General features: G+C 57.6%; 1 protein-coding gene across 1 annotated transcript; it reads left to right on the forward strand.

Annotated features, from left to right (window-relative positions):
* The first annotated feature begins 7,403 nt into the window (after positions 1 to 7,403).
* On the forward strand, positions 7,404 to 10,748 carry ADRA2B (adrenoceptor alpha 2B). Its single transcript, XM_068973262.1, has one exon. The coding sequence runs from the start codon at positions 7,801 to 7,803 to the stop codon at positions 9,142 to 9,144; it is 1,344 nt and encodes a 447-aa protein (XP_068829363.1). The 5' UTR covers positions 7,404 to 7,800; the 3' UTR covers positions 9,145 to 10,748.
* The last annotated feature ends 2,174 nt before the right edge of the window (positions 10,749 to 12,922 follow it).

Genomic DNA, 12,922 nt, shown 5'->3' on the forward strand with positions numbered 1-12,922 from the left:
GATCCCACAAGCTGTGGAGCAACTACGCGTGTGCGCCATGACTGAGCCGTGCTCTGCAACGAGAGAAGCCACTGCAGGGAGAAGCCGGAGAAAGCCCACGCGCGACAGCGAAGACTCAGAGCAGCCAAGAGTAAGCATGGTCATATTAAAGTCGTTCCAGTCAGAAGGGCTGCGATCCAAACGTCTACAAGCAATAAATGCTGGAGAGGGTGTGGAGAAAAGGGAACCCTCTTACACTGTTGGTGGGAATGCAAACTAGTATAGCCACTATGGAGAACAGTGTGGAGATTCCTTAAAAAATTGCAAATAGAGCTGCCTTATGACCCAGCAATCCCACTGCTGGGCATACACACCAAGGAAACTAGAATTGAAAGAGACACATGTACCCCAATGTTCATCGCAGCACTGTTTGTAATAGCCAGGACATGGAAGCAACCTAGATGTTCATCAGCAGACGAATGGATAAGAAAGCTGTGGTACATATACACAATGGAGTATTACTCAGCCATCAAAAAGAATACATTTGAATCAGTTCTAATGAGGTGGATGAAACTGGAGCCGATTATACAGAGTGAAGTAAGCCAGAAAGAAAAACACCAATAACCTCAGATATGCTGATGACACCACCCTTATGGCAGAAAGTGAAGAGGAGCTAAAAAGCCTCTTGATGAAAGGGAAAGAGGAGAGCGAAAAAGTTGGCTTAAAGCTCAACATTCAGAAAACAAAGATCATGGCATCTGGTCCTATCACTTCATGGGAAATAGATGGGGAAACAGTAGAAACAGTGTCAGACTTTATTTTGGGGGGCTCCAAAATCACTGCAGATGGTGACTGCAGCCATGAAATTAAAAGACGCTTACTCCTTGGAAGGAAAGTTCTGGTCAACCTAGATAGTATATTCAAAAGCAGAGACATTACTTTGCCAACAAAGGTCTGTCTAGTCAAGGCTATGGTTTTTCCTGTGGTCATGTATGGATGTGAGAGTTGGACTGTGAAGAAAGCTGAGTGCTGAAGAATTGATGCGTTTGAACTGTGGTGTTGGAGAAGACTCTTGAGAGTTCCTTGGACTGCAAGGAGATCCAACCAGTCCATTCTGAAGGAGATCAACCCTGGGATTTCTTTGGAAGGAATGATGCTCAAGCTGAAACTCCAGTACTTTGGCCACCTCATGTGAAGAGTTGACTCATTGGAAAAGACTCTGATGCTGGGAGGGATTGGGGGCAGGAGGAGAAGGGGATGACCCAGGATGAGATGGCTGGATGGCATCACAGACTCGATGGACGTGAGTCTGAGTGAATTCCGGGAGATGGTGATGGACAGGGAGACCTGGCGTGCTGCAGTTCATGGGGTCGCAAAGAGTCGGACATGACTGCAATTCATGGGGTCACAAAGAGTCGGACACGACTGAGCGACTGAACTGAACTGAACGCATATATATGGAATTTAGAAAGATGGAAACAATAACCCTGTATGTGAGACAGCAAAAGAGACACAGATGTATAGAACAGTCTTTTGGACTCTGTGGGAGAGGGAAAGGGTGGGATGATTTGGGAGAATGGCATTGAAACATGTATAATATCATATAAGAAACGAATCGCCAGTCTAGGTTCAATGCAGGATACAGGATGCTTGGGGCTGGTGCACTGGGATGACCCAGAGAGATGGTATGGGGAGAGAGGTGGGAGGGGGTGTTCAGGATTGGGAACACGTGTATACCCGTGGTGGATTCATGTTGATGTATGGCAAAACAAATACAATATTGTAAAGTAAAAAAAAATAAAGTTATTTGGATGTGCCTTGAAAAGCGAGTTGGAATCGGGCAGAACAGCTGGTAGCCCCTGCAGTTGTGTGAGCGAGAGTGGCGGGATGATGGGAAAGGGCGAAAGTGGGTGCTCTGGGAGTGTGTTTTGGAGGTTGAAATGAGCACACCTGCGGTTGGATGAGCAGGGGATGAAGGCATCTCAGCCTTGAGAACCAAGGGGAGAGGGTTCAGGCGAAATCGGTGTCACAAGTCGGGGGCTGGGCTGTGCTTAGTCATTCAGTCGTCTCTTTGCAACCCTGTGGACTGTGGCCCGCCAGGCTCCTCTGTCCATGGGATTCTCCAGGCAAGAAATACTGCAGTAGGTTGCCATGCCCTCCTCCTGGGGATCTTCCCAACCCAGGGATCGAACCCTGGTCTCCCACATTGCAGGCGGATTCTTTACCAGCCGAGCCACCAGGGAAGTTGGTGGCTACTGGATGTCAAATGGGTGGGTCAAGAAGTGTGTGGTTTGTGAGTCTGAAGTTCAGGGCACGGGACGTACTTTGGAGAGTGATTAGCATGCAGGTGGGTACCAGGGGCTGGATGAAATTGCCCAAGAAGGGTTCAGGTGCAGAAGGAAAGGATCCCAGGACTGAACCAGTGCTGAGTCGCCCCCTGCAGTTTCTCAGTCTTGGCCCTAGCAGCATTTTCTGACTGATGAGTCTTTGCTGGGGAGAGGGGGCTGTGCTGGACCTTGTAAGGTGTTTCGATAGCATCTTTGGCCGCTACCCGTGGGATGCCAGTAGCAACCTCCTGCCTCCTGTGGTGAGAGTCAAAAATGCCTCCAGACGTTGCCCGACGTCCCTGGGAAGGGGCAAAAACCAGTCTCAGTGGGAATCTCTGATTTGGGGTTTGGGAGAGGGAAAGGAAGCTGGGGAGGGGTGGCCTGTTAGGAGGGAGCAGGGCCTGTGGAGTGGCCCCAGGGAAGGGTCCGTCGTTTTATGCAGCTGAGAAACTGCATGGGAGCAGGACACAGACGCGAGCCTGGCCCTTGGTGATGCGGAGGCAGGAATGACGCCCAGGAGTGAACTCAGTGGAGGGCGAAGGGGAATGTGAGGGGCTAGAGACAGTGACCAGGCAGACAAGAAGGTGGAGGCTGCAGGGGCTTCCCAGGTGATCCTGTGGTGAAGAACCTGTCTGCCAATGCAGGAGAGGTAAGGGACGTGAGTTCAATCCCTGGGTCAGGAAGATCCCCTGGAGGAGGGCATGGCAACCCACTCCAGTATCCATCCCACGGACAGAGGGGCCTGGTGGGCTACAGTCCATGGGGTCGCAAAAGAGTCGGACATGACCAAAGTGACTTAGCACACACACGCATGCACGCAGAGGGTGTGGAGGGCTTCCTAAGAAGGGGGCTGGCCCTTAGAGTGGAGGGAATGACAGCCGGTGAAGGGACAATCAACAGAGCAGAGCCCCGGGCTACACGAGAGAACTCGAGGTCCAGGGTGTCTGCAGAGGACCTGCCCCAGGAGGCAAGACGCGGCTCGGAGGCAGGTGTGTGGGGAATGCATGCCTGCAGGGTGCCTTCCCTTTTCTCTTAAGTAGAAGGCAAAGCCACAGCTTGTGAGGAGGGTGCAGGCAGGAAGAGGAGCAGGAGACGGATGCCGGTTCTGAGGCGTGGGGAAGTGAGCACACTGGGAACGTCTGGAGATCTGTGGTCGCGAATTTAAAGCAAAGCCAGCTGATGAAGTGAGCGTTTTGCTCTGGAAAAAGCAGCCACTTTTTCCAAGGCGGGGTGGATGATTTAGGTTTGACCAGGGTTGGGGTTTCGTCGGGTGAGGTAAGATGGGGCGAGAGAGGATGACCGACTGACACCACAGAGGGCATGGCTCAGGGGTCTGGGGAGGTGGGGAGGCTGGGTGGTACAGGGTGGTCTGGGGGTAAGGTCCCTGGGGATTTGAGAGGCTGGGGCGTCTGGGGAGAGCTGGGGGTGGGTGCAGCCTGGTTGGGGACCGTCCCCATGGGCTCTCGGGGCAGGAGTGCGGCAGTGGAGACAGTGGGGCCAGTCTTGCCTTTCGGACCTGGGGAAGTGGTTCCAGGGCTTCCAGCTAACACGGTGCATCTCCTGCCATGCTCTCACGGCCAGGATAGGACAACTGTCTCCCCTTTCTTGGAAAAGATGCTACTAGGTCACCTTTCCACCATGGCCCCTCTTTTCAAGGACATCCCTGGGGGTTCCTTCGTTTGGGCACCACCTGCCTGAAAAAAGCTTATGTGTATTTCATCTGCTGATGTCTACTGCCATTACCCTTCACTTTTCAACAATCCTGGCCAGGTACTGCGGACCGAGGAGGGATGTCTGCTCTGATGAAAGAGGTGGTACAACAGGCCAGCAGGCCCCATTGTGGGATAGCCTCTGGGCGTGAAAGTGGCACCAAGGGAGGAGAGGTGGTGATGGCTGAGCGGTCCTTGAGAAGAGAGTAGGGCTCCACGAAGCACAGAAAGAGGGGGGGGAGGGTGTTTCTGGCAGAGCAAACAGTCCCTGGAAAGGACTGGAGATGTGGGCGCTCAGGGCACATCCAGGGACCAGCATGTAGACTGGTGCGGGATGGAGGGTGGGCCAGAGCCTGTCACTGCCTCCGCCTCCGCCTCCCCCTCACATGTGGCTGGGAGTAACGGCAGCAGCTGCTGCTGGCTGGCTGCAGGTCTGGGACAGCTCTGCCAGCCCTGCTGGAGCAGGATGATACTGGTAGGTCAGAGCTAGTTTGGGAACGGCTGGAGGAAGCCCTACTGCGGCCTGAGGCTCTGATTCACAAGGGGCTCGGCAGAGCAGGCAGCTGGGGAAGGGGTGTGTGGGGGGGAGAAGGAGATGGCAGAGAGCAGTGGGGAGCTGAGTTATGTAACAGCCCCCACTTCCCCGAGAGCCAGCCACTGGTCTTGGGGCTGGGTGGGCTGAGGGATGGCAGTGGGTGACACAGAGCCTGGGTGTTGGCTGAACCTCGTGGGTTCCTGTGGGTTCTTTCTGGCTGTCCTCACCCAAGGGTGGTACCCAGCAGGGCCCAGGGACAGGTGGATGTGAGCTGCCTCTACAGGGAAGGCCCGGCTGAGAATCAGCACGGGGGGGGGGAGGGGGGGCAGGGTGGGATTGAGGAGCCCTGGCCTCAGCTCTGCAGAGCCCCGGAGGCCTGGCCTTTCAAGGAAAACAGGCCAGCAGACAAAAGGCTGCTGTGAGTTGCAGTGTCTGGGGAGATACCTGCTGGTCCCCCAGCCTGACAGTGGTTGGAGAGGATGAGAAGTAGTCCTTCCCGAAGCCTATTTGGGCCACCAGAGTGCCCAGATTCCTTGCCGCGGGACAGAGAGCATGGGGCAGGGTACCACGGGGACAGGCAGGAATGTGCTCAAGTGGCTGATTCCCAGGCTCCAATGGCCACCTGCCTGCCTGTCCTCAGCGAAGGGTCTGATGACTCCTCCCCATCCCTGGCGACCCTGGCGTGGAAGCCCAGCAAGTGGAAGAATGCATTCACGACACCTGACTTTGGAGGGGACCAGGGAGGCTGGCTGCCTCTCTAACTGAGCCTAGGCAGCACCTTCCCCACCAGGCTGTGGGCACTCGCATCTAACAGAGGGGCTGGCAGGAGGCAGGGAGAGCCCAGGATCAAGGGCGAGCCCCCTCAGTCTTGCCCTGTGTTGGAGGCCTGGCTGGGGGTGAGACACTGTGGGCACCTTGAGGCCACATTCCCTGCTCCCATCAAGATGGAGAAGGCATGCTGGATCAAGGCCATGTCTGTCGGAGGAGCCCTACTTTCAGAAGCAGATTGATGCTTATTTATAGGGAGGATGCCATGTACAGCTACGGGCTAGAAATATGAGGGCTGGGTCTAGGCTGGGGTTATAGCATTAAAGGCTCTGGAAACAGTGAAAAAATGCCCTTGAAGCTCCCCAGGCTGGCACTGCAGTGGCCACAGGGAGTGTGGGTAGGAGGAGGGTGCATGGGGAGCCCTTGTCCTCTGAAGCACTTTGAGGCCAGAAGGCAGTCAGGGTGGGGTATGCACTTAATTGGGCTTCCCTGGTGGCTCAGATGGTGAAGAATCTGCCTGCAATGCAGGAGACCTGTGTTCGATCCCTGGGTCGGGAAGATCCTCTGGAGAAGGGAATGGCAATCCATTCCAGTCTTGCCTGGGAAATCCCATGGACAGAGGAGCCTGGCAGGCTACAGCCCATGGGGTCACAGAGTCAGACAGGACTGAGTGTGTGGTTAACTGGAAGTTTCTTCTTACCTCAGCTGTACTTTCCAGGGCCACTTCAAGAGGGGTGTGCAGCATGCATGGGGCGGGAGCCATCAGCAAGACTGGAGCAGGGAGAGGGTCACTGCACAGCTCTTTCCTTGCAAGCTGCCCCTGAAACCTACATTTTCTCTGAAATGAAAGTTACTTGCTCAGTCATGTCTGACTCTTTGCAACCTCATGGACTGTAGCCCACCAATTCCTCTGTCCATAGAATTCTCCAGGCAAGAACACTGGAGTGGGTTGCCATGCCCTCCTCCAGGGGATCTTCCTGACCCGGAGATGGAATCTTGGGTCTTCTGCATTGCAGGCAGATTCTCTACTGTCTGAGAAATTGTGTCAAAAGACCCCACCTTTGACTAGATCTTCTCACTCTGCACCAGGCGACATCCTCTTCCTGCTGGTCAGGAGGTCGGAGTTTGCAACTGCCTGAAACCGCCCGCCCCTCTCAACCCCCTTCCCCAGCCTGAGTCTCAGGTGTTGCTGAGACTTGATTTCAAGGCCGGTTTTTTCTTACCTCTTTGCCCTTAATAGGGGAAACTGAGGCATGTGCAGGAGAAACAGGAAAGCTGAAGTCGGCAATCCCAGGCTCTGAGCACTTGCTTGACCCCAGGCTTGGGAGCCTTCTCAGCGACCCCGAGACGCGGTGAGGGTTCGGGTCCTCGGTGGCCGAGGACAAGCTCGCAGGCGGGCGGCGGCAGGGGGCGCTCGCTACCTTGTCACGCGCGCCTCCTCGGGGTCCGCAGGCCCGACGGAGTCCAGTCGCGGCGGGAAAGCATTTGGGGAAGGGTCTGCCCGCTCGCCTCATGCCCTCCGCTCGGCTTCTGGCCCGAGAGCTCCGGGGAGCGCGTGTGGTTTATGATGTGCCAGAGCCCCGACACACCCACCCGCCCTCTCCTTGGGGCTCTTGGGCGGTGGGGAGGAGAGATCTGCCTGCGGCCACCCCCCAGACCCGAGGCCTCGGCCCTAGCCGCGCAATCCGCAGGAGACGCATCCCGCCTGGTGCCCGCGGACCCTCCAGCGCCGCGTCCCGGCTCCTTTGGTGCACAGACCCTTCCACTTCTGCCAGCATCCTTCCCTCGGTCCGGAAGATCCCAGACGCCGGGCCTCTCTGACCTGCCGCAGAGTGGAGGCTGGGAGGAAAAGGGTAGGGGCGCCAGAGCGGAGGCCGGGGGCGCGGGGAGGCTGCGGCCCGCGCGCCCCTCAGCGAGGCGCACCTTCCACCCGCCCTGGGTCCCGCCCCGCGCCCCGCCCGCCCCGCCTCCCTGCCTCCTCCCGCTCCCGCCTCGTCTCCTCCCTCCTCCAGCCGCGCTTGCTCTCCTCCCTACTCCGGCCGCGGCGTGCTGCCTGCAGGCGCGGCTCCGGGTTACAGGAGCTCCGGGAGCGGGTCTGCCTCCGCGCCTCCTCCGAACCGGCTGCGCACCCCCTGCCCGGCCGGCCGGGCCCCGCGCCCCAGCGTGAGTCCAGCAGCCTCCCCGCGTCAGGGCGCAACTTTCCCCTGGTTCCCGGCGGGGCGGGGACCTCAGAGGGACAACTTGGTAAACTCTGGGGCGGACGGCAGGGGCGCCGGGCGCCGGTACACCAGGATGTAGGAGGGCCGTGGCCGGCCCCGGGGCGTCCCCCGACCCCTTTCGGCCTGGCCATGGGGCTCCAGCGCCTTTAGCACCGCCAGGGGGGCGACCCCCTCGTCCAGCCGACCTGGGTGGGACAGCGCCGTCGCCGGCTGTGCGCGCGCTGGGGCGAGCAGCGCCCGCTCTGGCCGCGTCCGGCCCCGCCATGGACCACCAGGAGCCCTACTCGGTGCAGGCCACTGCGGCCATCGCGGCGGTCATCACTTTCCTCATCCTCTTCACCATCTTCGGCAACGCGCTGGTCATCTTGGCTGTGCTGACCAGCCGCTCGCTGCGCGCCCCGCAGAACCTGTTCCTGGTGTCGCTGGCCGCCGCCGACATCCTGGTAGCCACGCTCATCATCCCTTTCTCGCTGGCCAACGAGCTGCTGGGCTACTGGTACTTCTGGCGCACCTGGTGCGAGGTGTACCTGGCGCTCGACGTGCTCTTCTGCACTTCCTCCATCGTGCACCTGTGCGCCATCAGCCTGGACCGCTACTGGGCGGTGAGCCGGGCCCTGGAGTACAACTCCAAGCGCACCCCGCGCCGCATCAAGTTCATCATCCTCATCGTGTGGCTCATCGCAGCGGTCATCTCGCTGCCACCCCTCATCTACAAGGGCGACCAGGGTCCCCAGCCCCTGGCCCGCCCTCAGTGCAAGCTCAACCAGGAGGCCTGGTACATTCTGGCCTCCAGCATCGGATCTTTCTTTGCGCCCTGCCTCATCATGATCCTGGTCTACCTGCGCATCTACCTGATCGCCAAGCGCAGCCACTGCAGAGGCCCCAGGGCCAAAGGGGGGCCTGGGGGGACGGGGTCTAAGCAGCCACACCCTGTCCCCGGGGAAGCTTCAGACTCAGCCAAACTGCCAACCTTGGCCTCTCAACTGGCCGCCCCTGGAGAGGCCAACGGATGCTCCCAACCTCACCCAGCGGAGAAGGGGGAGGGGCAGACCCCTGAAGCCCCTGGCGCTCCTGCCTTGCCACCCAGCTGGCCTGCCGTCCCGAAGTCAGGGCAGGGTCAGAAGGAAGGGGTTTGTGGTTCATCTCCAGAGGAGGAGGCAGAAGAGGAGGGAGAAGAGGGCTGTGAGCCGCAGGCCTTGCCGGCGTCTCCTGCCTCAGCTTGCAGCCCGCCCCTGCAGCAGCCGCAGGGTTTGCGGGTGCTGGCAACCCTGCGTGGCCAGGTGCTCCTGGGCAGGGGCACAGGCGCTGCGGGGGCGCAGTGGTGGCGGCGGCGGACGCAGCTGAGCCGGGAGAAGAGGTTCACCTTCGTGCTGGCCGTGGTCATCGGCGTCTTCGTGCTCTGCTGGTTCCCGTTCTTCTTCAGCTACAGCCTGGGTGCCATCTGCCCGCTGCACTGCAAGGTGCCCCACGGCCTCTTCCAGTTCTTCTTTTGGATCGGCTACTGCAATAGCTCGCTGAACCCCGTCATCTACACCATCTTCAACCAGGACTTTCGCCGTGCCTTCCGGAGGATCCTGTGCCGCCAGTGCACCCAGACGGCCTGGTGAGCCCGCCAGCCTGCTGCCCGTGTGGGGTGGTGCCAGGTGGTGCCAGGGTCACCCTGCTTCACCCTGTTTTAGGTGGCCACCTCCCTGGGCTTTCTGGTCCCTTCCTGGTCCTGAAGCCTCATCCTGGGGACTCCCTGGGAGGGTCAGGGGGTCTATTTGAAGGCTCCCCTTGCGGGCTACAGTCCATGGGGTCACAAAGAGTTGGACACGACTGAGCAACTAACCCATACACACACACACACACACACACACACACACTTGCTGGCTTGGCTGTGGGGGGCCATCTTCTCCACCCACTGCATATGCAAGGGCAGATGGACGAGGCTTGGCCCATCTTGAACGTAGCTGAATGTTCTGGGCTCCCCTCCCAGAACCACAGACCCCTGCCAACCACTGGTGGGCTTCCCTCCCCTGAGAATCCCGTGTCTTCTGGTTGACCACTTGTGGTGTTTTCTTTCTTTCTCTTCTTCCCCTGGAAAACAGCAGGAAGCCAGCCTTCCACTTTTTCCAGGAGGGCCTGCTGCTGAGGAAGAAGCAGAAATGATGACAGGCATTCATGTTGGGTGCCCACGTCCCAGTGAGGCACTGGGTGGGGGTTTATGGGCTGGCACTCTCTCTGGGCCTTTTTATGCCTTTGTCCTGCTTTTGGGTTTGTAACTTCTTTAAAGACCAGAGTCTCATATCGTTTTCCTCACTTGGGGCTCCTCTGGAAGGCGGGTGGGTGTGTGGATGCCTCAGTGGGGTGGTCTGGAGGCCTGGCCTTCTCCTCGACGGGAGAGCCCTGATCACTAGCGTTCACCCCCTGCAAAAACTGGGGTGACAATAGCTTGCCGCCTACTTGCCACTGGGAGATGAAAGGCATGGCTGAAAGTGTTGAGCTCCATGGGGTAACGCACTAGAGAACCAGAAAATGTGATTATTCGGTGATATAAAAATCCCCCCTTTCTGTGTTTACCACTCCCTGTCTTCCTGTAGACTTTTGTTCTGCGCCTGGGGTGTGAATTCCTACCCCAAACTGGAAGTGGGGAGTGGCAGACAGAACCACAGTTTCAGTTCAAGGATTTCTTTGAGAATGTGTTCTTATGCCTGCAAAGATTTGAGTTATTAGGCTGCATGATAACTTCTCAACATTTCACCTGCAACACCAGGAGGGTTTTCATTGGATTGGACCCCCCTCCCCCACAATGGGGAAGCAATCTTTTGTCATCAAGCTGGTGAATGTTTCCCCAAGATCTCTAAAGATACCCACTGCAAGGGAATGGGGTGAGATGAGAGTGTGCTGGGGCTGGAGCAGGTGGGTAGGGGCCCTGTGGACTCCTAGGGGGGCTCCAAGCCCTACGTGGGCCCCTGTGATGCATAGCTGACCCTGCCCCTGGTGGGTGCCGTCTGCCCATCTCAGACCCAGCCGTGTTGCTCCACCCCACTGAGGGGGCTCCAGGGGCCTCTCCCTCTTGGTTCCCTCTCCCATCCCTCCTGGAACAACTGGGAGCACTGGGAGGATGTTTCCCAGCCTTCGCCGTGGGTATGCCTGGCTCCACCATTAAGCCAGTGAGGGTCTTATCTTGGGGGCTTGGCTGAGCAGCACAGGCACTGATGGGCCTGGCTGGATTTGGAGGGATGTGGGGGAATTTTCTGGGGTGGAGAGAACGGAGGGGACCAGAGTTGCTCCTGGGGCAGAAGGCCATCCAGATCATTCCCTGGTCTCAGTGTGAGGTTGGGCCTGGCCTGGGGGCAGAGCCAGGGAGGCTGGGCCCGGGGACGGGCTGACTTGCCTCATCTGCTGGCTAGTCTCACGTGTGCCCCTGCGGGACCCCTGCTGTTGTTGCCGGTGTCCCCTTGTGATATGCAGGTTTTTATTTTTATTTTTTAAAGTCTGAGCTATTTTATCAATAAAGGATATTTTGTAATAAGCAAGCTGTGTCTTCATTGCCCAAAGACGACTGATAGTAGTTCTTTCTCAGCTACTTGTGTAGCAGATTCTGGCACAGGAGCCCTCCCAGGGCCAGTTGCGTTTTCCTCCTCTGGGTGTGGCTGGCTGGTCCCCACCCACCTGCTGGAGTTTGTCCACTCAGCTTCCCTTATTCATCATTACAAGTCAGTGGGGGTGGGAGTCGCCAGGGGAGTTTGAGACTGGCTGCCTGGGAAGGAAGGGAGGGAAAGCTTCCAGAGGAGGTAACCTTGGGGCAGGGCCTTGGGTGAAGAGCAGGAGTACACCAAGAAGGAGGACAGGAAGGTGTTTTGGGCAGGAGACCAGCACAGGGGGGCCGACAGAGGTGGATAGGCACCGCCCACACAGACTGGGAGGAAGACGAGGAGGGAGGGAGGGAAAGAAGGTCACTCAAAGGAATGTTTTAAGCTGCTGCCTTCACCCTATGCCTAAGGAAAGACTGAAGGCAAAGGAGAAGAGGGTGGCAGAGGATGAGATTGGATGGCATCACCGACTCAATGGACATGAATTTAAGCAAACTGGGAGACAGTGAAAGACGGAAGCCTGGCGTGCTACAGTCCACGGGGTCACAAAGAGCTGGACATGACAGAGACTGAACAGGAAGAACAATGACTTCAGGGAGGGGCAGGAGATTGGGACGGACCTGCTTTACGTCAGGCTCTCCGGCATGAAGACTCAGAGCTGGAAGGCCTGCAGATGGCTCCTGTCCGTCTCCCCACTTTCCAGGTGAAGCTTCTGAGGCCCCAGGTCAGCCCATGAGTTGGGTCAGGAGTTGAGCCCAGCAGGCTTCCTGTCGCCTCAGAGGAGGCAGTCTCTGGGACCTGAACTAGGTTGGCCAGGTTCTGTTGGCAGGGGAGGCCAGGGAGCAGGCTGGTTGTATTAATAGTAGCAGTTGGCAGAGGGCAGGGGTACCAATGGCAGACCCCAGGGAAGGATGAGGCCTGGGAGGGGAGGACGCAGATCTGGTGGGGGGAGGCTTTCACACTTCGCAACCAAGCTTTCACACTTCAGTGGGAACATGGCTTCTGCCGGCGGAGGAGGGGCAACAACCCAAGACTCTAATGCGTTCATCATTATTGGTGGACGTCAGTGGGGCTTCAAGGGAGACTTTACAAGGAAGCCACGCCCTGCCTTGAAGAGCTCCCATCACCTCACACCAGCCTGTATACCCACCCCTAAAAGCCTCAGCCAGATGAGGGCAGATCAAGGTAGCTCATGTTTGCATGCATGCTAAGTTGCTTTAATTGTGTCTGACTCCGTGTGACCCTATGGACTGTAGCCCACCAGGCTCCTCTGTCCACGGAATTCTCCAGGCAAGAATACTGAAGTGGGTTCCCAGGCCCTCCTCCAGGGGATCTTCCCAACCCAGGGATCAAAGCTGCGCCTCTTATGTCTCCTGGATTGGAAGGCAGGCTCTTTATCCTGAGAGCCACCAGGCAGCTCACCTCTTCCCATTCACTGAGCTTATGGCCTTTCTGGTGTCTTTGTCTGATCGACTCGTTTCACCCTTATGCTCATCCTATAAGGTAGGTATCAGCCCATCTTATTCTGGGGAAACTGAGTCTTAGAAAGGTAAGATGGCTTGCCTGAGGTCATCCAGGCCCAAGCTCTTTCTTCTGGACCACACTGTTCCTTGCTGTTCTGGAAGAAGATCTGGTCTAGTCTCTGGAAACAATAGCAGAAAAAGACTGCTGCTAGAGCCCGACTGCTGGCAGTCCAATATGGATATATTATCTTGTTTAATCCTCATAACGTAGCTGGGTGTGGCCATTTTACAGAAGAGGAAATTGGGAGTCAAGGTCACCCAGCTGCTGCTGGGTGTCAGGGGAT

The sequence above is a fragment of the Capricornis sumatraensis genome, chromosome 1 (assembly GCF_032405125.1).
Source record: "Capricornis sumatraensis isolate serow.1 chromosome 1, serow.2, whole genome shotgun sequence".
Taxonomy (NCBI): Eukaryota; Metazoa; Chordata; class Mammalia; order Artiodactyla; family Bovidae; genus Capricornis; species Capricornis sumatraensis.